Source organism: Dendrobates tinctorius, unplaced genomic scaffold (assembly GCF_039654945.1).
Source record: "Dendrobates tinctorius isolate UK_male_01 unplaced genomic scaffold, ASM3965494v1 ptg000022l, whole genome shotgun sequence".
NCBI classification, from domain to species: domain Eukaryota; kingdom Metazoa; phylum Chordata; class Amphibia; order Anura; family Dendrobatidae; genus Dendrobates; species Dendrobates tinctorius.
This window is the reverse complement of record NW_027361690.1, coordinates 26994359-27021915: the sequence shown is the minus strand read 5'-3', so window position 1 is coordinate 27021915 and position 27557 is coordinate 26994359. Positions and strand designations below refer to the sequence as shown.

Below are 27557 nucleotides of genomic sequence, written 5' to 3'. Positions count from 1 at the left end.
GTGATGTCAATGACTGCATAGTCAGCACTAAGCATCTTAATAGCCATTTCAAAGCTGTGCAGAAGGGGTACCGAGGTCCTTCATCTGTGCCTACTCCTCAAGGGTGATGTGCACCACGTCCATACTGCGTTGCCCAGGCGGAAAGGCAGCTTTTCCGTGGCCAACAGATTGGAGATGGTGGAGTTCAAGCTCTTAACTTTGGCATGTGTAAGAAAAAACATTCCTTTAAAAAAGTGGGACCAAGGGCTGGCTGCAGGCTGAGAGAGGGTGGCGTACAGAGAAAAGGACAAACTGCTCTCTTGTGAGTGTGGTGCAGGTGGAGATGTTATGGTGGATTGAGAAAGATGTGTTTTGCTAGGTGACACAAAAACTGCAGTTATGTCCACTTCTGTAACAGCTGACGGGCTCTCACTCATCCTAACTGTAAGAGGTAAACAAGTGGAGTTTCTGTGACCGGAGACCTGAGTGAGAAAACTTGGCACGGTGACGCATGAGGAATAAGCAGCAAATGTGGTTGATGGGATGGCTGGTGGTTGGCGAGGCATTATAGCGCAGTGAGTTTGTCACACTAAGGCATGTTGACCACGCATGTGCCAGCCCATGCATGTAGTTGTCAAATTGTTGCAATTTTTGCCTCTACTGAGATGTTGTGTGTTTTTTTTTTTTTTTGCAAATTTGGCAGATAACGTGAGTTGTCATCCTTTGCGGTCTCAACAAAGGTCCAAACTATGCAACCCTTGCTGCCCCTGCGAACTCCATCCTTGCGACCGGTGCTGGCCACAGCCAGAGTTGGGGCTGAGGATTCAGTGCTTGTCGTAGTTGCATCACTTCGTGTCTGCGTGGGAAGCCGCAACATAACCTCAGTCTTCCTCCTCCTCCACCTCCCCTCCTGTGCTACTCAGCTGCGTACCGCTGGGTTCACACCTAGTGGGATTTACAACCTCCTCCTCATCCTCTGTTTTCACGCTCCTCACCCTGAGAGTCCTCTTCCTTCTCTTCCTGCCGCAACACCACAATATAGTCTAACTGCTCCTATAGTATCTGCGTCTCATCAGGATCACCTCCACAACCAGTTGTTAACGTCTGGTGACAAGGGTCTGGATTTCTCTTTGGCAGCGGGTACAGTTACAGCCCCGTCGTCTCCTGTGACCCAGTGCTCCGTCACTCCCCCTCCCACGCCGGCCCTCTGGGTCAGTTGACTCGTGTATAAGCCGAAGGGGGCATTTTTAGTACAGAAAAACTCTGCTTACACAGGAGTATAAACCAGAGGTGTGGAAAACCACAAAAAAATACGACCAAAGATCCCATATTAGTACATATAAATCTATTCTCTTCTCACGTGCAGGATTAACCACGGCCAAAAAAATCTTTGTCAAGATGTTCAAATATATTTTGGACTTAGATTAAGGAGGCAAATAAAGTACCAAATGTGCCCAAAAAAGTCAGCAAATATAGCCCACATAAAGGCGAACAATAATGGGACACAAAAACCGCTCACAACGACATATACAGGGAATAACCATACTCTCAGTAACAAATGTCTCTGTAGAACAATATCTAAATGTTTGCTCTAATAATTTATTGCGGCTATAATGCCAATAAGACCATTAAATGCTGTTGTCACTATCACAAAAGTATTGCCGGTGAGCCCAAATAATACCAGAGACCCCTCTTTTCCCTCCCACTAGGGGACATAGCATGCCCATCCAGATAGGGGTTAATAACCCCGCGATAACATTATTACCTCCAACAAAAATTCGGATGGCCAGGCGGTCCGCACGTCTCCCCGACGCGTGTTTCGGAGCTGTACTCCTTCGTCAGGGGGCGTGGAATAGGACAGGAACGTGAAGTTTAAAAACCGCCAGACCGGAAATGCCCGTGACGCGGACCGGAAGTGACGCATGAAGCGCCATGGTGACCAGAGGACGCCAGATGGCCGCCACATCAAGCAATGGGAGGCGCCAAAAGGCACTCCCCACCGCATACAGACGCCTAGACCATCAGGCGCGCCCAGGCACAGCACGCATGCGTACAGGACCGTCGCCACGTCATTCAAACACTGCAATGGAAAGAACGGGGAAGGCATCCATACAATACCACCATACTTATACGGCAATATGTCCCTCCAAAAGAAATACCTCCATTGACAGAAAATATACCCACAATGCCACATTCATCGAAAAAATGTATGGGGATCAAAACATACCCATCACCTGCATATAATGACACCTTTCATAATAAAATCTGACAATGTGGCAATACAGGTTATAGATCATGCCAGATATATATATAAAAAAAATACTAATGCATGTAAATATACAAACATATAACCAGAACAGAGTAGTATACATCTACATACACATATATAGATCACTACAGGCACAACACATATATAATTCAATTTAGTTGTTTTTCTTCTCAAATTCTTCCAAGCAGTGAATAATGGCATGGAATTCTTCTTCCGAAAAGACCATAAACAGTGGATAAAGATGTCCCGAGGAAAATCCAGTCAATAGGCAATAGTGATAAACTGAAAAAAGAAATCAAGTTAAAAACAAATAAAATACCATAAAACCACGACACTGTGTGCCAAAGCACAGTCCCAATGAACAAGCAAGATCGCAGGAATGGAATGTATGACAAGCTCTCATTTAACCCATTAGGATGCACCATATTTAGGGTCCATATCCACCGTGTCTCTTTTTGGGCTAGATGTTGGGATATTCTCCCACCCTGGATCCCTGTATCTATCATGTCAATGCCCTTAACCTTCAGGCCACTGCTATTGCAGTTATGATGTATCTTACATTGCCTGGGTAATGTTTTGAGTAGATGTACCTCATCTTCATTGGCAGCGGCTTGTATGCCTAAAACATGCTCCCTGATCCTGACCTTCAATTGTCAGGTAGTGAGCCCTATATAGATCAGAGAACAGGGACATGTGGCATAGTAGATGACATTGCGGGACATACAATTAATAGTTTTAACAATCTTATATTGTTTCTGTCCCATTGAATCCATAAAGGTGTCATCTTTGATAATATTAACACATGCCCCACACTGGCCGCAAGCCGCACTGCCACTCCTTCTATACTGGGCAAAACCGTCCAGAAAGGTATTAGAGGGATCCCCAACGTAATGACTACGTACCAGGTGATCCCGTAAATTCCTAGCCCTCCTAAAGGTGATTTGAGTTTTTTCAGGGATGAACTTAGCTATAATTGGGTCCGTCTTCAAGATATTCCAAGATTTATTTAAAATGCCACGTACCTGCTCCAACCGAGCATTGAAATTCGTGACAAATCTCACTACATCAGGTTTACCTGGTTCATCACCAGCTTTATAGAGGAGGGAGTTTCTATTGCTGTGCTTGGCCCGTAAAAAAGCTCTTTTAATTGACCGATTACTATACCCCCTCTCGGAAAACCGACTCCTCAGATCCTTAGCCTGAATTTCAAACTCTTCATCGGTTGAACAGAGACGTCGGAGACATAAGAACTGGCCTATAGGTACGGAACGCACCATATGTGCCGGGTGTGAAGAGGATGCATGTAGGAGCATGTTTGTGGCCGTTGACTTCCTGAAAATCGTTTGGATGGTCCCTTCTTCGCCCCTACTCAGAGAGACATCCAAAAACTCCACCCTATCCCTGTCGAAAGTGGCGGTGAGATGAATGTTCAGGCCATTATCATTTAGCTCCAAAATAAAGCTCTCTAATGAGGACATGTTCCCCTGCCAGATCAATAGAATGTCATCTATGTAGCGCGTCCAAAAAAGGACGCGCTCCATAGATGAAAGACTATCAGAAATCAGGAGGTCTCTCTCCCACAGCCCCAGGGACAGATTCGCATAGGAGGGCGCCAATGCCGCCCCCATGGCTGTCCCCTGGAGCTGCAAGAAAAAAGACCCCATGAAAGTGAAAAAATTATGCGTAAGAGTAAATTCCAGAACTTCCAAGGCGAGAGCCCTCAAACCCGGAGAGAGACCAGATGTAGATAGAAAAAAATTCCGTAGCTCGCAATCCGTTACTATGACGAATGCTCGTTTATAATGATTCTACGTCCATAGTGACTAGAACCATGTCACTATCCAGGGTGAGGCCATTTGTCTTGCGTAACAACTGATTCGTGTCCTTGAGGTATGAAGACAAAACATCCACAAGTGGCTGGAGTAAAGAATCCAGCCTTCTATTAACACATTCCAAATAGCCCCCCTGCCCCGAAACAATAGGTCTACCTGGAGGCGTTTGGATATTCTTGTGGGTCTTGGGGAGGAGATAGAAGGTAGGTATAGTTGGTTTAACTACTATTAATGCCGTCAAGAGCTCCTTGGAGATGTCAGCTTCCCTGGCTCTTGTCAGGATCCCCTTTAACTTTGTACAAAAGGCGGACAAGGGGTTGTATGTCAATTTCTTATAACATGTGGCATTAGAGAGCTGGCACATGGCTTCCTTCTCATAAAGTTGTTTAGGCCATAACACGATGTTGCCCCCCTTGTCCCCCGGTTTGATCACAATATCAGGGAGACCCTTCAGGTAGCTCAACCGCTTCCTCTCCTCCCCAGTTAGATTATTCCTCTGTATACACTGTGGCACCTTCAAGTATTCATTACTGACCACTTTAACAAAAAGGTCAATGACACTACAGTTCGAGAGAGGGGGGAACTTTTTGTAGCGCACCCTCAAGGACCGAGGAATCTTACCTCCATAAGTGGAAAGATGTTTATCAGCCAGTTCAAGAATACTCAGAGCTGATTGTTCTTTTTCTGTAGGGAACAATTTGTTCATTGTCATCAAAGAAAAAACGTTTAACAATGACCTAGCAAAAATATGCAGGTCTTTAATGGCTGTGAATCTATCAAAACCCACCACTGGTGAAAAAGACAGTCCTTTATGCAGTAATGCACAATCCGCTCTTGTGAGTGTGTAATTACTGAGATTAATTACCTTATTGTTTCTACTAGGGCCTTCAGGTGAGCGATTTTTCTTCCTTTTATACGGGTGAAAGTTGTAATTTCTCATACGCCCATAATTAACCCTTGACCGAGTGTCTATTGAAGAGGTGGAGGCATCGGACTGAGCACTGAGTGATGGTGCCAAAGTATTAGAAACACTACGCTGCATGGATGTCGGATTACCAGCATACCTTTTTCATTGGTAAACCACCCTCATTTGGTAGTCCTTAAGGTCTCTGTTAAATTTAGAGGCCTGCGTATCATTAATTTTCTTCACCACAGTATCAATCAATTTTTAAAAATTATCCTCATACGACTTCAATTGTTCACCAGAGCCAATTGGCATGTAGATCTGTTAAAGCCTGGTCAATATCCTTATCCAGGCTGTTAATCGATTTCGTGTTAAGGCCCACAAGCAATTTCTTGAAGACAGCCGAACATGTCCCACATGCATCCTCCCAGCTAGATACAAATTCAGCATCATCAATGGGAAAGGTGGGTAGAACCCGGACCCGAAGGCCCCTCGGTATCATATTCTTAGCAATGTATTTTTCCAAAAAGATTCTATTCCACCAAATTTTGGTTCGCTTGATAAGTAATTTCTTCATCGACTTAAATAAAACATCATTTCCGTGATCATCAGTCCGCGTACCACTGGTTACGTCCTGTCCAAAGACTTCATCAGCTTGCCCTAGCCAGGATTTTTCCTTGGCCCTGTAGTCCATATTACCAGAGCAACTCTCTGTGCAAAACACAGAACCATAATGACAAAACACAATAGCAAAGGTATAAAACAGCATGCTGTGTACGACAATGCAACACACAGGTGCTGTTAATCCAGGACAATAAAGGATCAGTCGCTACAAATCATAAACCAGAGGTGTGGAAAACCACACAAAAATACGACGAGAGATCCCATATTAGTACATATAAATATATTCTCTGTCTCTGTAGAACAATATCTAAATGTTTGCTCTAATAATTTATTGCGGCTATAATGCCAATAAGACCATTAAATGCTGTTGTCACTAGCTCCAAAACGTGCGTCGGGGCGACGTGCGGACCGCCCGGCCATCCGAACTTTTGTTGGAGGTAATAATGTTATCACTGGGTTATTAACCCCTATCTGGATGGATATGCTATGACCCCTAGTGGGAGGGAAAAGAGGTCTCTCTGGTATTATGTGGGCTCACCGGCAATACTTTTGTGCTAGTGACAACAGCATTTAATGGTCTTATTGGCATTATAGCCGCAATAAATTATTAGAGCAAACATTTAGATATTGTTCTACAGAGACATTTGTTACTGAGAGTATTGTTATTACCTGTATATGCCATTGTGAGCGGTTTTTGTGTCCCATTATTGTTCGCCTTTATGTGGGCTATATTTGCTGACTTTTTTGTGGGCATATTTGGTACTTTATTTGCCTCCTTAATCCAAGTCCAAAATACATTTGAACATCTTGACAAAGTTTTTTTTTTTTTTTTGGCCGTGGTTAATCCTGCACGTCTTTTTGCACTGCTGCACTTTATCTGTTATTTGCACATGTTCCCCATTTGTTCAGTTTCTATCCTTTCCCTAATAAAGAGAATATATTTATATGTACTAATATGGGATCTTTAGTCGTATTTTTTTGTGGTTTTCCACACCTCTGGTTTATGATTTGTAGCGACTGATCCTTGATTGTCCTGGATTAACAGCACCTGTGTGTTGCATTGTCGTACACAGCATGCTGTTTTATACCTTTACTATTTTGTTTTACACAGGAGTATATACGGTATTACATTCATTTGAAGATGACTGAGTTCTGATTAGTCTGTGATACTGCTTTGTTTCTCCCTCTCCTACGTCACTTTTTATAATTTTCTGAATTCCTTGGCAAGCCGATTGTAGTCTAGTCTTATTATTGTAATGTGTGCTCCTGTTTTGGTACACAATGGGTAGAGTTTTTGAGTTGCATGTTTGTAATTGCTATCATTTTTCTTTTGTACTCCAGACTCATCCAAGCACTTTTACATAAGTAATTGTCATTTTCTAAAGTGCCAGTGCGAGTCTGAAAGAATAAAGATCAATTAAGCAAATTGCGCCAAACTTCTTAAGCAACACATGCCCCTTAATAATTTGGTGCAGTTTTGGACTGTCCTACAGTTGTGGCCAAAAGTATCGACACCCCTTCAATTTTGACAGATAATACTCAGTTTCTTCCTGAAAATTATTGCAAACACAAATTCTTTGTTATTATTATCTTCATTTAATTTGTCTTAAATTAAACACAAAAACAATTTTCCTAAAGCCAAATTGGATATATTTCCACACCAAACATAAAAAAGATGGTGGACAAAAGTATTGGCACTGTTCGAAAAATCATGTGATGCTTCTCTAATTTGTGTAATTAACAGCACCTGTAACTTACCTGTGGCACCTAACAGGTGTTGGCAATAACTAAATCACACTTGCAGCCAGTTAACATGGATTAAAGTTGACTCAACCTCTGTCCTGTGTCCTTGTGTGTACCACATTGAGCATGTAGAAAAGAAAGATGACCAAAGAACTGTCTGAGGACTTGAGAAACAAAATTGTGAGGAAGCATGAGCAATCTCAAGGCTACAAGTCCATCTCCAAAGACCTGAATGTTCCTGTGTCTACCGTGCACAGTGTCATCAAGAAGTTTAAAGCCCATGGCACTGTGGCTAACCTCCCTAGATGTGGACGGAAAAGAAAAATTGACGAGATTTCAATGCAAGATTGTGCGGATGTTGGATTAAGAACCTTGACTAACATCCAAACAAGTTCAAGCTGCCCTGCAGTCCGTGGGTACAACAGTGTCAACCCGTACTATCCGTCGGAGTCTGAATAAAAAGGGGCTGTATGGTAGGAGACTTATGAATGAGTCACCGTAGGAGGCAAAAACAGAAATGCTAGCTAAGTCCAGAAAACCAGAGAAGTTGGCAGCTATCGGATTGCAGACCCCTGAACCTATCAACACAACTAGCAGTAGCCGTGGGGGGTTCCTACGATGCCCTAGACCCCTCGATCACAGCCGGAGGACTATATTGCCTAAAGACAGAAAGGGAAATCTAAACTGCCCCAGAGCAGACCCCAAAGCAAAAGGCAGCCCCCAACATATAATGACGGTGAAGCAAGAAGAAAGAACACTAACACAGACAGAAAGATAGACTGAGCAAAGACGGGGCCCAAGCTAACTAGATAGGAAAGGACAGGAAGGATGCTGTCTGCAATCCGTGAAAAACCCTATGAAAAGAAGAGCCAACAAACTGACAGTGAAAAAGGCCCTGAAGACGCTAGGCTTCAAAAAGATATGTCAGTACTCAGGAATATTCTGAAGACAGAGCAACCGGCAAAAGGAGATTCAGCTCACCCCAGCAGGGAATGGCAGAGTCCAGAAAAGCAAGGCAAACAAAAAGAAAACACAAATGCTAACAGGCAAAGCAGAAAACTTAGCTTTAGAGGAGCAGGAATCAGACTGGTCTCCTAGAAGTCCACAGAGAAATCACCCGCAGGGCAGAAGGGCGTCGGCAGCCTTATATCCAGTCCGTGACTCCACTCAGCCAGTCATCATCATCAGGCTCAGGTGCCTGATAATCAGGCTCATTACCTTCCTTTACCAGAATAGGGAGTTCACCAGACCTCAGTGACGAAGGGGAAAATGAACTCACAACAGGAGACCCAGGAAGACCCCACTTGTTACCTCGAGACATAAAAAAGCCAGGCTGGAGTTTGCCAAAACTTACCTGAAAAAGCCTAAAACATTTTGGAAGAATGTTCTCTGGTCAGATGAGACAAAAGTAGAGCTTTTTGGGCAAAGGCATCAACATAGAGTTTACAGGAGAAAAAAAGAGTCATTCAAAGAAAAAAACACGGTCCCTACAGTCAAACATGGTGGAGGTTCCCTGATGTTTTGGGGTTGCTTTGCTGCCTCTGGCACTGGACTGCTTGACCGTGTGCATGACTTTATGAAGTCTGAAGACTACCAACAAATTTTGCAGCATAATGTAGGGCCCAGTGTGAGAAAGTTGGGTCTCCCTCAGAGGTCATGGGTCTTCCAGCAGGACAGTGACCCAAAACACACTTCAAAAAGCACTAGAAAATGGTTTGAGAAAGCACTGGAGACTTCTAAGGTGACCAGCAATGAGTCCAGACCTGAATCCCATAGAACACCTGTGGAGAGATCTAAAAATGGCAGTTTGGAGAAGGCACCCTTCTAATATCAGGGACCTGGAGCAGTTTGCCAAAGAAGAATGGTCTAAAATTCAAGCAGATCATTGTAAGAAACCCATTGATGGTTACCGGAAGCGGTTGGTCGCAGTCATTTTGGCTAAAGGTTGTGCAACCAAGTATTAGGCTGAGGGTGCCAATACTTTTGTCTGGACCGTTGTTGGAGTTTTGTATGAAATGATCAATGTTTTGCTTTTTGCTTCATTCTCTTTTGTATTGTTTCATTTAAGACAAATTAAATGAAGATAATACCAAATAATTTGTGATTGCAATCATTTCAGGAAGAAACTGAGTATTATCTGACAAAATTGCAGGGGTGTCAATATTTTTGGCCACAACTGTATGTCAGATATCTAAACATCTTATGAGCAGATGCAGATTTGCCCCAAAATGTGGAACATTTTCTGGCATAAATATGAAAAATTGTACCTAAGGATATGTGCACACGACCTCTTCTATATGTATGCGAACACGCCTCATTTTTCAGTAGGAAGAAGCTTTACACAAAAGAAGATGACCCAAAGGAGCAAACATTTCAAGTATTTTTGGTGTTTGGTTATTTGCAACATCTTCTGACTCTGGATTTTTTTTTTTTTTTAAAGGGCATGTCAACAGGATTTTGGGTCTTACCTCAAGACATGACAGTAATGGTAAAAAGATACCAATTTTAAAGAAATATGCTTTGCCGTTTTGTAATTGGCCTAGGAAGTTTTATGCGAATGAAGCACAAGTGACGTGGGTTCGACAGTTCACTTGGTCTACTCCTGCCAGTTTGGTTATTATCCACCACCACCTGCCTCTCATGATGGACAGGTCATTGCTTTTTCAGTGACCTACCTCATCTGACCAAAATTTCACATAGGCATCGGTATTTGCCTGGGGTGGTGCATGCAAAGATCGATTATTCTCAGCTCCATGATGGCATTTGTGGTATACTGTACATGCCCAATCCTCAGCAATGAAAGTGCCTGCTGAGATTTCTGCCAAGAGACAGGACACTAACATTTTTTTTTTTTTCATTTTTCCTCTCCTTTGTAGCGATATTTGCTTGAAGAGATTGTTATAATTGATGTAAAGTTCAACTAGTTGTTGTCAGAAATTCATCTTTAGGGCATCTTCTTCCCCTGCATGGCGTTGATCTATAATAAACAGGCAGTAGCACACAGAAGAAAAAAGAACAAGCTGATCTCTGCAGCTAAAGTGCAGAAATACAGCAGAGCAGAGTTATGTATCATTATAAACCCTTCTAGATCTCATCTCAGTGTTGTCAGCTCTAATGCACCCCCACACTGAGTGCCGTGGATGAGATCTGGAAGGGTTTGTAATGACCGGTAACTCAGCTCTGTTTTATTTCTACATCTTAGCTGCCGAGACCAATGAAAAGAGAAGGGTGTGCCCTTTTCTCCTCTGTTTGTTTCTGCCTGTTTGATTGATCAGCGTAATGCAAGGGAAGAAGTACACTCCCTCAACCATAAATTTCTGGTAATACCCAGTTGAGCTTCACCTAAATTATAACCTAAACTTTACAATCTAATATCACCACATAGATGGGAGGAATAAAGAAATAACTACATTTTACTCAGCTCTGCAGTCACTATTCCATGATCCATCCAGTTTAACATTCTCAAACTGATGAAATATTCTAATTAAGAATTTATCTAATAAATTTTTGCAAATAATCAAAACAAGTAACTAAAACTTTTTTGTTTTTATTTGAGTGTAGATTTTTTTTTTTTCATTTTATACTTTTCCATTAAGTCTATGACTACTCTATTCCTTTTAAGCTCTTTGTAGAAACAGGAAGTCTGTTTTCCCTGAATGAGTCATCATCAAATCTACAATTCTACATCACTCCCTGGAGGGGAAGAATTGGAGCTTCTAGGTCAGGAGATGAGGTGGGACTACATAGAGCTTAGAAGGACTCAAATAGTCTGTTTTTGATCACTTGATGTCGTAGACATAATGGAAAGAAAATAATTAACTGTGTGGATGGGCAAAATGAGCAATTGTAAGTTCAACGTGCTATATAATATAATGATTGCAATATATTCAGGGAATGAAAACGTTGAGTTAAAGAAGTACTCCCATCAAGCTGGTGAAATGTCTTCATTAAGCTGTTTGGTTTTTTCTACATTACTGCAAAATATCTTGTGTTTTTATAGTTAAGCTGATGGATAATTAATTGATTACCAATTAAAAATACCTTTTTTTTCCCTAGAGAACAACCCATCTTCACGACAAGAGCACATGTCTTCCAAATAGATCCCAGCACCAAGAAGAACTGGGTCCCAGCAAGCAAACAGGCAGTAACTGTCTCCTATTTTTATGACAGTACAAGGAACAGCTATCGAATCATCAGCGTTGATGGGACCAAGGTGCGTAATCTTTGAATCAGATTAGAAATAATGTTTGCCTTATTGTTCAGCTTCTTGATATATTATTTGACTTAAAGGTGATGTTCTATATGTATCAAATCGTTCTTGGACCCAGGTTGGCTCCAGAAATAAAATATAAAAAAAATAAACATCTTTCACCATTTTTCTGCTCTCGGCACTGTGTTCTTTGCCAGATAGCATCCATCTCATTGCTTCTAGCGAGGGATGTAGTAGTGAGTGCAGAAGAGCGGCACAGGTCTGGAAGATGTGTTATAGATTTTGGAGGGTTTTTCTTGGGTCACTCTGGGCCCATTAAGCAGAACTTAAATTATTTGACTTAATTTAACCACTTAATCAAATCTTACTTTTCACTTTCTGTGGTACTAAATCTGGAATGCTTCAACGTACTGTATGTCACTGATTCTGCGTGATTTTTGATGACACATTGTAATTTATGGTAGGGATGTTATGCTCTTATTTATGAATATATCTGACATTTTGATATTTTTTTAAAAATTGAAATTTTTCAAACTTTGAATGTTTATTCCCATAAACTAAATAGTCATACCACACACACAAAAAAAAAAGTTAACGGTGGTTTCTGGTCTTCTGATGGTAGTCTACATTCACTCTGTGACTGCAGACTTCTGAATCATTACAGCATGAACATCAGGAATCTACCCCATTACCTACGAGCATGGTCTGTCATATGACCACACACGATTTGCATATTTCCAACCACATTACTACTAGACGTGCTCAGCGTCGCTCAACACAAGTGAAGTCATTAAGGGCTTAAAGGGGTTGGCTCATAATTTCCAAGTTCTGCTAAATGGGCGCAGAGTGGTTTAATTAAAAAAAACAAACTCTAAACACCTACTATACCTGTGCTGCTCCTCTGCACTTGGCGTTTGTCTGAAAGATATGCATATTTTATTTAAATTTTTTTTATAATCCACCATGTTCTTGGAAAACGCAGAAACAAACAGTGACTTATGACATCTCCTGAGGCTCCTCTGCTCAAGTTCTCCCCAAAGATGTTCATTTACCTACAGTTATAACGTGGTGCAGTAACATAGGACTACCGCTGCTTCCAATTTCTTACTTCAGTGGTGCTATACATGCTAGCATCACCTTTGAGGCCAATTGTTGGCTGCAGTGGTCATCTGTCGTTACAGCATGTGAGTGCTTTAGGAAAACAAGTGGGGACAGCTAAATTATTAACAACACTGGATTGATGTGAGAAATAGCATGTTAGGCCTGTTTCACACTTCAGTTTTTTTGTGTCAGCTAAAATCCGCCAAAATGGTGGAAAGCGGATCCGTTGCTAACTGATGTGAACGGATGCCAAAGGACCGTTTTTTTGTTTTGTTTTTTTTGACGGATCCGATGAATGAAGAATTTTAAAGGAACCGCAGCCCGAGAGAGAGAGAGTTTTTTCTGTTCCCCAGAAATGATTTCAGGGTTAAATTTCCGTCTGACTTCATTCCTCCGGGCATGCGCGCTATAAAATGCGGATCCTGCAGCAAAAAAAACGTTGCATGGTCCGTCCAGGCATGTCGGCGGACGAAAAAAAATTGACGGATCCGCAAAAAAACGGATCCAACGGATGGCCACCCGTCAACATCCGCCGGTAATGCAAATCAATGGGGAAAAAAACGGATCCACCAGAAAAAATGGCGGATCCGTTTTTTTTTGCAAAATGGCGGATTTTGACTGATGGTCAAAAACGGAAGTGTGAAACAGGCCTTAAACATAAATATATTTTACTTTCTTTCCTAATAATCTCTGCAGCTAGCTCAATTTCTTAAACGGTCAGACAACTTCTTGAGCATTTTGCGACCGTAGTTAACGTGCGCTCACAATGGAGGATAATTGATTTTGTAATATAAGGGTATATTTGGAATCATTCAGTAAATCTGTTTGGCTTTGTTGGTTTCCTGACTAATCCCCTTATTTTGGATGGCACAGAAAGTAATGGCTTTCCTGTCTCTGTCCTGCCGTAACGACTGGGTGGAAGACGCTTAGTTTTCTGTAAAGTTGTCTAATGAGTCAGTGACTGTTTGCCCATGGTCATCAAAGCTTTCCAAGTCTTCTCGCCTCTTAGTATGCAGCCCAGCTGATTGATGTCCATATCATAGGATTCTAGCAATCGGGGAAATGGCACTATCCACCACTGTCCTTTTATCTATGTATTGCGAGTGGGTTTCTCAGGGGTCTGAAACCTCCAATTGCTTCTGATATAGAGGAGAGACGCCATAGTAAGTCTCTCATATCACAGAACTATAAAACATAACAGTAGGTTTGCCCTTGAATAATAATTTATACTGTTTTAACCTAAGTCTACACAGTATAAGTGACAGGGATACAATATGCTGTATTATTTACCGTATACTAGTCATAACTTGTGATATATATATATATATATATATATATATATATATATATATATATATATATATAAAAAGACAGCCCTCCAAGTGCAGGTGATAGCAATTCATACAGTTTATTGATCTATGTTAGTTATTTTTATATCTATGTAAAATAGAAATGCTAGGGAAGAAGTGTTTACTTTCACTTGTAATTGGAGTACGACCTTTTCTTTAGAATTTTATTAAATGCGTTTTGTGTTTGAAATTCCACTCTGAAAGTGAATTAGCAAAAAGTACTAAAGTCGGCAGAAATGTGACTACAGCATTGAACGCAATGCTATACCTGATAATTTTTTGCAGACCAGTACAAAAATGTACCATATTTTTCCGATTATAAGACGCACCCCAAATTTTGAGGCGAAAAATAATTTTTTTTTTTTTTTTTTTTAAATAAAATGGTGGTGCTTCTTATAATTCATGTGTTTTATTGCTTACCGGGGGTGGTGGCTGCAGTGGAGCAGGGTTCCAGGGTCACTGCTGGAGGAGGCAGGAATGGAGTGATGCCGCAAGCTGGGATGAGGGGGAGTTCCGATGTGCGGTCTCTGGCGGTGCTGCGGGTGTCTAGCCTCCCGAGATCTTGGTGCCGAGATCTCCTTCTAAGCATGCGCCACCCCCGGCGGCCATTTTCCTTGAGTCCACCGCACAGGAAACTATGGAACTGCCGTGGCTCTGGGCTTTCACAAAATTTCGGCAGAGCCCCAGCAGCATCGGAGGCACCTGCAGCCGAACCGGGCAGCACCGCTGGACACCACCTCATCCCAGTCTGCGGCCTGCAGCAACAGTACCGGTAAGGTATATATGCATTATAAGACGCACCACCATTTTCCCCCCATATTTGGGGGGAAAAAGTGCGTCTTATAATCTGAAAAATACGGTATTTACTCAGATTTTCAAGTATGATAAATATTTATGTTAAAGAGTAAAGTTGTATCTACATTGGTGTGAAAAAGTGTTTGCCCCCTTCCTGATTGGGATTAGGGTTAGGTTTGTGTCGTTAGTCCACAGAGTATTTTCCTAAAAATCATGTGAATCATCAAGATATTTTCTGGCAAAACTGAGATGAGCTTTTATGTTCTTATTGCTCAGCAGTGGTTTTTGTCTTGGGACTTGACCATGCATGCCATTTTTTTCCCAGTCTTTATGGTGGAGTCAATAACACTGACCTTAATGTAGGCAAGTGAGGCCTGCAGTTCTTGGGATATTTTTGTGGGGTCTCTTGGATGAGTCATAGCTGCACACTTGGGGTAATTTTGGTCAGTCAGCCACTCCTGGGAAGGTTTACGACTGTTCTTTGTTTTGAGGATAATTCCATGCCATTTGTGGTTAATGGCTCTCACTGTGATTTGCTGTAGCCCAAAGCATTAGAAATGGCTTTATGGCTTTATAACCTTTTCTAGACTGATAGATCTCAATTCTTTTGTTTCTCATTTGTTCTAGAATTTCTTTGGATGGCGACAAGTCTAGCTTTTGAGGATCTTTTGGTCAGGCCTGCGTGTGGCTAGGGAATGTGAACTCCGCTTCCCAAAGATTTGATAATCCACAGTTAATTTATAATTTTTCTTATAGGGCCTTGTAGATTTGGTTTTCTTTTTCCCTTAATCATAAAGACCTTTATTTAAATACTGTATTTTGTGATTACTTGTGTGATCTTTGTCTAATATTTAAATTTTGTTTGGTGATCTGAAACATTGAAGTATTGCAAACATGCTAAATAGGAAATCAGGAAAGGGGCAAACACTTGTTCACACCACTGTAAATATTTTTCATGCATTGCAAAGATCAGAATTTTTGTAGTATAATTTTACATCCTTACTTTGCTTTCTTCGCCACCAAACACTCCTGTTCCAGTACTCATTTTAGAATCCTTTAGAATCTGCTTTCAACTGCTGCTCAGCAAAGATCTGTGTGCTTTATTTGGTCAGAGAATAGAACTTTCCCTGTCTTAGCCTCTCTGGTCCGGACCCTTCAGAAAAGAGAATCCCATACTATGTTTGAATATAGCATAAAGATTTATGTAGGAGCTTTTGAAATGCCACAGTATCATAGTGTTTAGGAAAGAAGGAAGCAAAATAAGATAATGAACTATAGTAGAAATGTTCATAGCTTTGTGATGCTTGGAGGATAGCTAAATGTAAAAATTAGCTACTCTTTAACCTTTTGCAGCCACTGACAGTTTTTAGCATGCTGATTGTTATATGGCTTCTTCAGAGGGTGTCAGAGCTATGCAGCTATAGCCCCAAGACCCCCTGAAAAAGCCATATAATGGAGTGAAACATGTTGGGAGCAAGGGCTATTTGAAAAGCTGTATTTTAAAGGAAATGACTGTGCATTTCCCACATACGCTATACCTGTTATGCATTGCATGCTTTTCCAGTTTCATGTATGGTGTAAACACAGACAACCTTTCTGATTCACTGCACAAATGACACATCAGTATAAACTAGATGTGAAGGACACAGCATAGTGTCAGCAATTAGTCAGTGCTAAATCTCCCATTTGTTAAGTGACAATTGAATCTAAAATCAATCCAACATCATAGTGTTTGGCAGAAACTGTTTTATAATTATAAGTAGAGGACCGCTATTGTCTAGATGGTTATCTTTTATTTGTACCTTTTAAATTTGTACCTTTCCCGATAAGCCCGACCACTTATTTGTCTAAGTTATATAAGGGCGGAAAGTTGCATTTTTGTAACACATTTTCAGTTTATATGAATTTAGTAAATTATTATTATTTGTATTTATTATTACAAAAGGTTTTGATGTGTATGAATGATTGGTGGAAAGAAGCTACAGTACTTATTTTCCTTTTGGCAATTTATTGCTATGGTTAATAAATACCTTGCCGCCTGTCTTCCATTGGAAGCTGCACACATTTCACATAGTACTTCTGACATTCCTTTGGCTCTACGTGTTTTCCCCATCACACCCCCCTAGTTCTGTAATCTGTTTTACACAAGGGATGTGTAATATTTTTAGATTCACACATCATAAATATTTTTTTTTATTTTATTGCACTGTCTGTGGTTTTGAAATCTAACGAATATTGTGTTTTCTCGTAATGATGTAAAATTCAAGAAAATGTAATTTTTCATTTTTCTGGTCTTTAAAAAAAAAAAAAAAAAAAAAAAAAAAAAAAAAAAAAAAATTCTTTGCAGCATCTGGAGGATGTACACAATCTTTTCATGTTATCAAATTAAAGGTTGTACTACCTTCAAAGTGACCTGTCTTTAAAGCTAATTTGGCACACACAAAGGCCTCTGTCTGTGCCATAGCATTCAGGTACACAAGTGAATTTTTGTAGTTCATTTTCATTAGCTTAAATTAAGTGTTTTTTTTTTTTTTTTTTTTTATTTTATTTTTTTTAAGAACAGTTCACCAAGGTGTGTGGTTTATGGACGTGCAAAAGAATGGGTGTCATTTACATAGAAATGCCTTTAAAATTTGGGGAACACAATTTTCATTGAGTTTGATCTGACACTTGTTTTTTACTAACTTTTGGCTTCTGAATCCAAAAGTGATTTCTCTATCACAACAACTTTTTAATCTATACAACGCCCTCCCTTTGTCTCCAAAACCATACAGAATGTGCACACAGAGGAAAATAATGCAGTGAATAACCTGAGTGTAATGCTTATTTAAATTTATTTTGTTCGTACAAAGGAAATGTTGCTGTAAGTCAAACTGTGATGGTTACGTGTGACTGGACACACCGCCTCCAGCAGGGTGGATTTCTCTGACACACGTGACCCTGGATACACCGCCTCCAGTAGGGCGAATTTAAATAATATAACGTGCAGCCGGATACACCGCCTCCAGCAGGCGAATTTCAGAATTACTCGCGTATCTGGATACACCGCCTCCAGCAGGGCGAATTTAAATAATAAAGGGAAACACCACGGAAACCGATACAATGGTGGGCCCTACGATAGGGAACGGGGACGTGGAGACCTCCTGCACTCCCCTGAGTCAGTGTCTCTACACTCCTGACAGTCCCTATGCAGGTTCTGCACCTGGCGACGAGCAGGATACCTAAAAACCCTAGCTCGCCCTGCACCTAGCCCTTTCTAGTGAAATGGACGGTGCATAAACTAATCCCACCACTGCACTGAAACACACAGAAGGAAAGGTGGAAACAGGGATAACACCACTTAGCTTTGCTCTTGCTCCCAGCAACAGAGTCCACCACCAGAATTCAGCTTCCACCTGAAGCTACTACACCAGAGCTCTGCCTGAGCTGCAAGGAACTCCTCTCAATAGCTCCTTCCTTCACAAGACTTGGTTGGAAATGACCATTATCACCAACAGTGATTGCAACCACCTGACACTTTTATAGGTAAGAGCCAGAGCAATCACACCTGCTTCATAATCACGTGCACTAAACTAAAGTAACCAGAGTGCACCACCGGGGCAAAACTAGAACTGAAACCACCACAGTGCAATGACCCTAATGACCACCGGGGGCAAAACTAACTTTAAGCACACAGCTTAAGGACAAAAAAGGTTACTAGTGCTTTTAACTGTCATAATCCAGCATGGATCATGACACAAACTGTGTGCAAGCCAAGCAGTAAAGTTAGGTAGCAGTTAAGGTAAGAATTGACGCTAAACCCCTTTCTGACATCTGACGTACTATCCCGTCCATGTGCCATGGGACCGTATATCCATGGACGGGATAGTACATCATCGCGATCAGCCGTGCTCACGGGTGGAGCGCAGCTGATCGTGGCAGTTCCTGGCACTTTGACCCCCGACACACTGCAATCAAACATGATTGCAGCGTTTCGGGAGCAGGCAGAGGGGCTTTCAGCTGTGACAGCCCCTCTGCCTTTGGATTGGAGACCCTGTGGCATGACGCGGGGTCCCGGTCGCTGCCATGGAGACCCGAAGCAGTCATGATGACATCCGGGTCTCCAGACCTGACAGACTTCCTGTTATACGCAGTGCATGTCGGGAAGTCTCACATTTCAGTGCACAGAAGCTGCAGCGCTGACAGCTTCTATAGCATGCAGATCTTCAATTTCAAAATATTCACTATTGCTGACACTTTGTTATTCACCATAATTATCATGGGTTTACGGCAATAGAGAAGAGCCAGAAGACCGCAGCGTCTGATTTCTCCTACTCCTGCACTGGTTAGAAGCATTTCACATTTATATTAAATGGTGTAAATTTCTTTGGGCAGTACAGGGGTTAATCTACTCTGCTGAGGGCTTCTGGAGCGTTTAGGTGCTCAGCTGTGCACTGTTAACCACTCCTATCTCCTATATAATCTGGCTCTGGCTAGCACCTTTTGTCGGAGCTAGCTTTTGCTGCATGGCTGGAGGTTGGTGTGGGTTGTTATTTGAGTAGGCAGTTGGTGGATTCATCTGTGACTGTTGCTAGATTTTGAGTGTGTGATAATTCCATTTCTTCTCCTACTTTGGTTAAACCCCATTTTCCATACCTCTGTTATGTGTGTGTATATTTGTATGTTTGGTATTTTTCTTTACCCCTGTTGGTATTTCCTTGTTAGTCTGGTTGGTGTACTATGGTACACTACTAGACCCCTCTTCCCTGGGTGGGAGAAGGGTACAGACTGAGGGCTGATTCGGGACCTAAGGCAAGGTACATGGTCCTGGCATCTTCACCATCAAAAGTAATCCAGGGAGCAGGGTGAGTCACTGGAATGATCTCTTGGCTCTCCCCAAACCATAGGTATACCAAATGTAATGTTATCACTTATTTTTTTTTTTTGTCCACATCCTTAAATTCTCAACACACTGTTTAGCATACCTTTTGCGACGTTCAAGACTTATCTTGATCACTAAGTTTTACTTTGAAATATGCAAAATACGCTTGCTTGACAAATGTGCTGATGTTCGTCCTTTGATTAGGAATGGTGAAACTGCCACGGAAAGAAAAAAAAAACCCAGGGCTGTTTAGGCACAGTGGAAGAAAAATAGCAGAGACAGACATGATCTGAAAGAAAGGAAATAAGTGTGTAAATAAAACAAATTCTGCTAACACCTTCAGTTTTGCAATATGTTTAACTATATAGAGTGACACACAACCTCTCGCCACACTGTCTCACGTGTAACTGAATAGCCGAGACAAATAACCTGTTGCCTGTTGTGAAGAATGTTTTCCACCCCTCCCCACTCTAAAGGGGGCTTTACACATAGCGATATCGCTAGCAATATCGCTAAAGTGTCACCGATTTTTTTTGACGCAGCAGCGATATTGCTAGCGATATCGCTATATGTGATACTCCCCTCCGACCGGCCCCCCTGCTGGCTATCACTGATCGCGCAAGATCGTCCTGGTCCATTTCTCGTCATCGGCTTCCTGCTGGCGCCGATGAGCGAGCCATGGACGCGGGTGGGAGGACGTCTTCATCGCCGCCTCTGAGAGGTAAGTGCGACCACTGCTGCATCGCTATTGAGATCTGCCTGTTTAGCAGCTCACTAGCGACCATTTAGCGATGCACCAGCGATCCTGACCAGGTCGTATCGTGGTCGGGATCGCTGGTGCATCGCTAAATGTAAAGGGGCCTTAAGGCGGTTCACTCTTGACGAATAGAGCACTAGTGCTACCCTCGATCCAGCCTAGAGTAATCACATTAAGATAAGCTGTAGATAAAAACCTGACGGGATAGAAAAACTGCAGTTTTGAAATCGGCATGCCTATGTTAGTCTAAATCAGCAGAAAAACCTAACTCAACAAAAATTATGTTCAAAATTGTTCCCCCATGTAAGGCTGGTTTCACATTAGCGCTTTTTAAGCGCACGCACGGCCGGGGGTAGCTCTGCCCCCGAGCCGGCTCTCTGCCCGGCGTGCCCGCCCCTTGCTTGTAGCGCCGCCTCCTAGCGCACAGCGGCGCCTGCGATCGGCGCACCCTATCTTTAGCATAGGGTGCGCAGATCGTGCGCAGGCCGTGCGCTAGTTGCGCTTTGACCTGCGCTGCGCACTTTTGACGGTGCGCCGTGCGCGCCAAAATCAAACTTTTCGGATTTTGGCGCGCACGTCAAAAGTGCGCAGCGCAGGTCAAAGCGCAACTAGCGCACGGCCTGCGCACGATCTGCGCACCCTATCCTAAAGATAGGGTGCGCCGATCGCAGGCGCCGCTGTGCGCTAGGAGGCGGCGCTACAAGCAAGGGGCGGGCACGCCGGGCAGAGAGCCGGCTCAGGGGCGGAGCTACCCCCGGCCGTGCGTGCGCTTAAAAAGCGCTAATGTGAAACCAGCCTTATGCAGTTTCCAGAAAATTATGGCATACAATCACTCCCTTGCTCTCCCGAGAAAATTACGGGAATTTTATACAGTGCCTTTTCTGTGTGTAAAATGTTTCTATTCTCTTATTTAGACATCCTGCAATACAATTAGTGTGTAATATTTTTCAATAAACTGCGCTTTGCAAACTCTGTCCCTGTCTATTCCGCAAAGCTAGCAAGTGAGCTTCAGATTGTCAGCATAATGTATCTGTTTGAGTGGAATTTATGAAAACTAGAAAATTACACAATTTTTGAATGACTAGTCGCAAACAAAATTGTTTGGCATACCATAACTCATTTTTTTTTTTTGTATTAATGTACCTATATGAGGTCTAGATATTTTTTAAGAGGTGTATTATGTTACAGTATTATTTTATGGTAGATGTAATGTTTTATTCGTATACACTGCTCAAAAAAATAAAGTGAACACTCAAATAACACATCCTAGATCTGAATGAATGAAATATTCTCATTGAATACTTTGTTCTGTACAAAGATGAATGTGCTGACAACAAAATCACACAAAAATCATCAATGGAAATCAAATTTCTTAATCAATGGAGGCCTGGATTGAGTCCCTCCCAAAACTAAAGTGGATAAACACACTACAGACTGATCCAACTTTGTTGTAATGTCCTTAAAACAAGTAAAACAAGTCAAAATGAGGCTCAGTATTGTGTGTGGCCTCCACGTGCCTGTATGTATGGCTTCCCTATAATGCCAGGGCTTGCTCCAGAAGAGGTTATGGATGGTCTTCTGTGGAATCTCCTCTCAGACCTGGACTAAAGCATCCCCAACTCCTAGACCATCTGTGGTGCAACGTGACATTGGTGGATGGAGCAAGACATGATGTCCCAGATGTGCTAAATTGTATTCAGGTCTGGGGAACAGGCGGGCCAGTCCATAGCTTCAATGCCTTCATCTTGCAGGAACTGCTGACACACTCCAGCCACATGAGGTCTGGCATTGTCCTGCATTAGGAGGACCGAGGGCCAACCGCACCAGCATATGGTCTCACAAGGGGTTTGAGGATCTCATCTCTGTACCTAATGGCTGTACCTAATGGCATTCAGGTTACCTCTGGTGAGCACATGGAGGGCTGTGCGGCCCTCCAAAGAAATGCCACCCCACACCATTACTGACCCACTGCCAAACCGGTCGTACTGAAGAATGTTGCAGGCAGCAGATCACTCTCCATGGCGTCTCCAGACTGTCACGTCTGTCACATGTGCTCAGTTGAACCTACTTTCATCTGGGAAGAGCACAGGGCGCCAGTGGCGAATTTGCCAATCCTGGTGTTCTGTGGCAAATGCCAAATGTCCTGCACAGTGTTGGGCTGTGAGCACAACCCCCATCTGTGGACGTCGGGCCCTCATACCACCCTCATGGAGTCGGTTTCTAAAAGTTTGTGCAGACACATGCACATTTGTGGCCTGCTGGAGGTCATTTTGCAGGGCTCTGGCAGTGCTCCTCCTGTTCCTCCTTGCACAAAGGCGGAGGTAGCAGTCCTACTGCTGGGTTGTTGCCCTCCTACAGCCCCCTCCTCTCTCTTGATGTACTGGCGTGTCTCCTGGTAGTGCCTCCAGCCTCTGGACACTACGCTGACCGACACAGCAAACCTTGCCACAACTCGCATTGATGTGCCATCCTGGATGAGCTGCACTACCTGAGCCACTTGTGTGGGTTGTACAGTCCGTCTCATGCTACCATAAGTGTGAAAGCACAACCAACATTCAAAAGTGACCAAAACATTAGCCAAAAAGCATTGGTACTGAGATGTGGTCTGTGGTCCCCACCTTCAGAAACACTCCTTTATTGAGTGGATCTTGATAATTGCCAATAATTTCCATCTGTTGTCTATTCCATTTGCACAACAGCATGTGAAATTGATTGTCAATTTGTGTTGCTTCCTAAGGGGACAGTTTGATTCATTTGGAGTTATATTCTGTTGTTTAAGTGTTCCCTTTATTTTTTTTGAGCTGTGTATTTTTGGGGTGGGGAAGGTGATGCTAAGGATTCCATCTTTTCCCATAATTTTTCATATACAGCTCTGGCAAAAATTAAAGACCACTGTGAAATGTTCAGTTTGTCTGATTTTTCTCTTTATAGATATTTTTGAGTAAAATGTAAATTGCTCTTTTATTATATAAACTACTGACAACATGTCTTCGAATTTCCAAGCACTAAATTTTGTATTTATTTTGAGAAAATGAGAAATGGTCAAAGTAAAAAAAAAAAATGCAGTGCTTGCAGACCTCAAATAATGCTAAGAAAACAAGTTCATAATCATTTAGAAACAACAATACTAATGTTTTAACTCAGGAAGAGTTCAGAAATCAATATTTTGTGGAACAACCATAATTTTTAATCACAGCTTTCATGCTTTGCACCAGTGTTTCACCTTCTTTTGGGTGACCTTATGCCACTCCTGGTACAAAAATTTAAGCAGTTCTTTGATGGCTTGTGACTATCCATCTTCCTCTTGATTACATTCCAGAGGATTTCAATGGAGTTCAGGTCTGGAGACTGGTCTGGCCATGACAGGGATTTGATGTGGTGGTCCTTCATCCACACATTGATTGACCTAGCTCTGTGGCATGGCACATTGTCCTGCTGAAAAAAAAAATCCTTAGAGTTGGGGAACGTTGCCTGAGCAGAAGGAATCAACTGTTTTTCCAGGATATCCTTGTATGTGGCTTGATTCATACTTCCTTTGCAAAGATTAACCTGCCAAATTCCAGCCTTGCTGAAGCATCCCCAGATCATCACCGATCCTCCACCAAATTTCACATTGGGTACAAGGGTACAAGACAATGTGGCTTTTACGCCTCTCCAGGTCTCCGTCTAACCATTAGATGACCAGGTGTTGGGCAAAGCTGAAAATTAGACTCATCAGAGAAGATTACCTTACTCCATTCCTCTATGGTCCAATCCTTATGGTCTTTGGCAAACTTCAGCCTGGCTCTCATTTGCTTCTCATTGATGAAAGGCTTTTTTTTTTTCTAGCTGTACATGACTTGAGCCCTGCCTCTAGGAGCCTGTTACGAACTGTTCTTGCCATGCACTTCACCCCAGCTGCCATTTGCTATTCCTTTTGTAGGTCACTTGCTTTATCCTGCGGTTGAGACATTAGAATAAGATGATGGTCATCCTGGTCAGTGGAGAGTCATTTTCGCCCTCTGGCGGTCTGTAGCTTTGTTGTCCCCAATGTCTGCTACTTGACCTTGTTGTAATGGACTGCCGTTTTAGAAATGTTAAGGATGGAGGCAACATGATGATCACTGTAACCATCTGCTAGTAAAGCCAGAATTGAGCCTTCTTTTCCTCACTCAAGACTTTTCTTTTCAACTCCTTTGGCATGGATAAAAGTTATTTTTTCATTCCTATTACTTTTGGGTTATTACTGGTGCTTGTTTTGCCATCCAGCTTGTCCTATTGCAAGAAGATTGTGAACACTACTGCAGGGTTTTTTTTTTTTTCTTTTTTTAATACTTTCCTTCGTTAAATAAGATTTGGTTCATGTGATCACCTAATCAGAAGCACGTCAAGTAGAATGAGGTGTACTCTGGTTGGAATTCAGCTGACACTGGAATGGAATGGCTGTCAGACATATAGAGAAGCTGATTTTTATGAAACTGTGCAGTGGTCTCTTAATTTTTGCCAGAGCTGTATGTGTACTCATTTGTTTTAACTATACTACCTATACTACCTGCAGTGAATTTGTATGTGATATTGCCCGTAGGAATCTACTAGGACCATCCTTGCTGGCCTGGCTAACAGAAATGCTATAGAAATTATTGTGCATTATTGCAAAGTTTTGCATGGTCTTTTCAGGAAGGTAAATGGTATCATAATGGGTTTTCAACCAGCATCAGTAATGAGTCATGGAGCAATGATTCATGCAGAAATGAAAGCGTGGATGACTTACTGGACACTTGTCACATTATTTGAGTGCTCCTACATATGCAACCTACTCAAGGTTAACTAACACTAAACTATTAGTCTTCCTGCTCCATGCTGTAGTAAATTAAAAATGTATGCATCTGGGCTGCAACTCGCATCTCTAAGTGATTTCTTAAATAGTACCTATACTTTTACTATTTTTTTTTCTTTTTGTACATCACGAGTACAAGTTAAAATTTAGAAACTTTATAATATAAAAACATATTTTCCCACTTATAGATCACTTTTGTCTCAAAAATTGCCCAGTTCTGTCTACAAATCTATCTTGAGGGATCAAATAATTTTATTTTGCCTATAAAATTATATAGACAGGGAAGGAGCAAGAACTGAAATGTCCAAGAAGAAACTAAGGCTTCTAGTCCAAAGGGATAAACTAAAACTGCAGGATCTAAGTAATATTAAATGGCTCATAAACGCTCACATGCCAGTTTATTCTGAAAAGTCACCTTAAAGTGCCGTTATTCTTTCATGATTTTTACAAAATATATTTTCTTAATACGGTAATTCAAATCTATTTTTCATTCTTCCTAAAAAGGCAAAATGTGTCTCAAGTATCCAGTAGAGCAAAAAGTGGCATGTGTATTAAAGTCTGTATCTCGAATAGTTTATAGCTCCCAGATTCATACAAGTGCTCAAGTGTTTCTTTTCATTAGGTAGTGTTAAAAAAAAAAAAAAAAAAATGCGTGATCCAGATATTATTTTCAGGCAGACATGTTTTTTTTCTCTCCTATGTTGCCAGGGCAAATCATAGAGGATCCAAGTTTATTCCCTAGGGAGTGGAGTACTGGGAATTCATCATGGTTTCCAAAAAGAAACATGTACAGTTGTGGCCAAAAGTATTGACACCCCTGCAATTCTGTCAAATACTCAGTTTCTTCCTGAAAATGATTGCAAACACAAATTATTTGGTATTATTATCTTCATTTAATTTGTCTTAAATGAAAAAACACAAAAAGAATTGTCCTAAAGCCAAATTGGATATAATTCCACACCAAACATAAAAAAGAGGGTGGACAAAAGTATTGGCACTGTTCGAAAAATCGTGTGATGCTTCTCTAATTTGTGTAATTAACAGCACCTGTAACTTACCTGTGGCACCTAACAGGTGTTGGCAATAACTAAATAACACTTGCAGCCAGTTGACATGGATTAAAGTTGACTCAACCTCTGTCCTGTGTCCTTGTGTGTACCACATTGAGCATGGAGAAAAGAAAGAAGACCAAAGAACTGTCTGAGGACTTGAGAAACCAAATTGTGAGGAAGCATGACCAATCTCAAGGCTACAAGTCCATCTCCAAAGACCTGAATGTTCCTGTGTCTACCGTGCGCAGTGTCATCAAGAAGTTTAAAGCCCATGGCACTGTGGCTAACCTCCCTAGATGTTGGCGGAAAAGAAAAATTGACAAGAGATTTCAACGCAAGATTGTGCGGATGTTGGATAAAGAACCTCGACTAAAATCCAAACAAGTTCAAGCTGCCCTGCAGTCCGAGGGTACAAGAGTGTCAACCCGTACTATCCGTCGGCGTCTGAATGAAAAGGGACAGTATGGTAGGAGACCCAGGAAGACCCCACTTGTTACCCCGAGACATAAAAAAGCCAGGCTGGAGTTTGCCAAAACTTACCTGAAAAAGCCTGGAAGAATGTTCTCTGGTCAGATGAGACAAAAGTAGAGCTTTTTGGGCAAAGGCATCAACATAGAGTTTACAGGAGGAAAAAAAGAGGCATTCAAAGAAAAGAACACGGTCCCTACAGTCAAACATGGCGGAGGTTCCCTGATGTTTTGGGGTTGCTTTGCTGCCTCTGGCACCGGACTGCTTGACCGTGTGCATGGCATTATGAAGTCTGAAGACTACCAACAAATTTTGCAGCATAATGTAGGGCCCAGTGTGAGTAAGCTGGGTCTCACTCAGGGGTCATGGGTCTTCCAGCAGGACAATGACCCAAAACACACTTCAAAAAGCACTAGAAAATGGTTTGAGAGAAAGCACTGGAGACTTCTAAGGTGGCCAGCAGTGAGTCCAGACCTGAATCCCATAGAACACCTGTGGAGAGATCTAAAAATGGCAGTTTGCTCCAGGTCCCTGATATTTGAAGGGTGCCTTCTCCAGTTTGCCAAAGAAGAATGGTCTAAAATTCCAGCAGAGCATTGTAAGAAACTCATTGATGGTTACCGGAAGCGGTTGGTCGCAGTTATTTTCGCTAAAGGTTGTGCAACCAAGTATTAGGCTGAGGGTGCCAATACTTTTGTCTGGCCCATTTTTGGAGTTTTGTGTGAAATGATCAATGTTTTGCTTTTTGCTTCTTTCTCTTTTGTGTTTTTTCATTTAAGACAAATTACATGAAGATA

The 27557-nt window shown here is 41.9% G+C and overlaps 1 protein-coding gene across 2 annotated transcripts in view; it reads left to right on the top strand.

Moving 5' to 3' along the window:
* The window catches only part of HOMER2 (homer scaffold protein 2), a 377961-nt gene that overhangs the window by 115634 nt on the left and 234770 nt on the right, over positions 1-27557 (top strand). For both annotated transcript variants that reach the window (XM_073568523.1, XM_073568522.1), the window contains exon 2: positions 11408-11564. In XM_073568523.1, coding sequence (XP_073424624.1) covers positions 11408-11564 — 157 coding nt within the window. The remainder of the gene's footprint in view (positions 1-11407; positions 11565-27557) is intronic.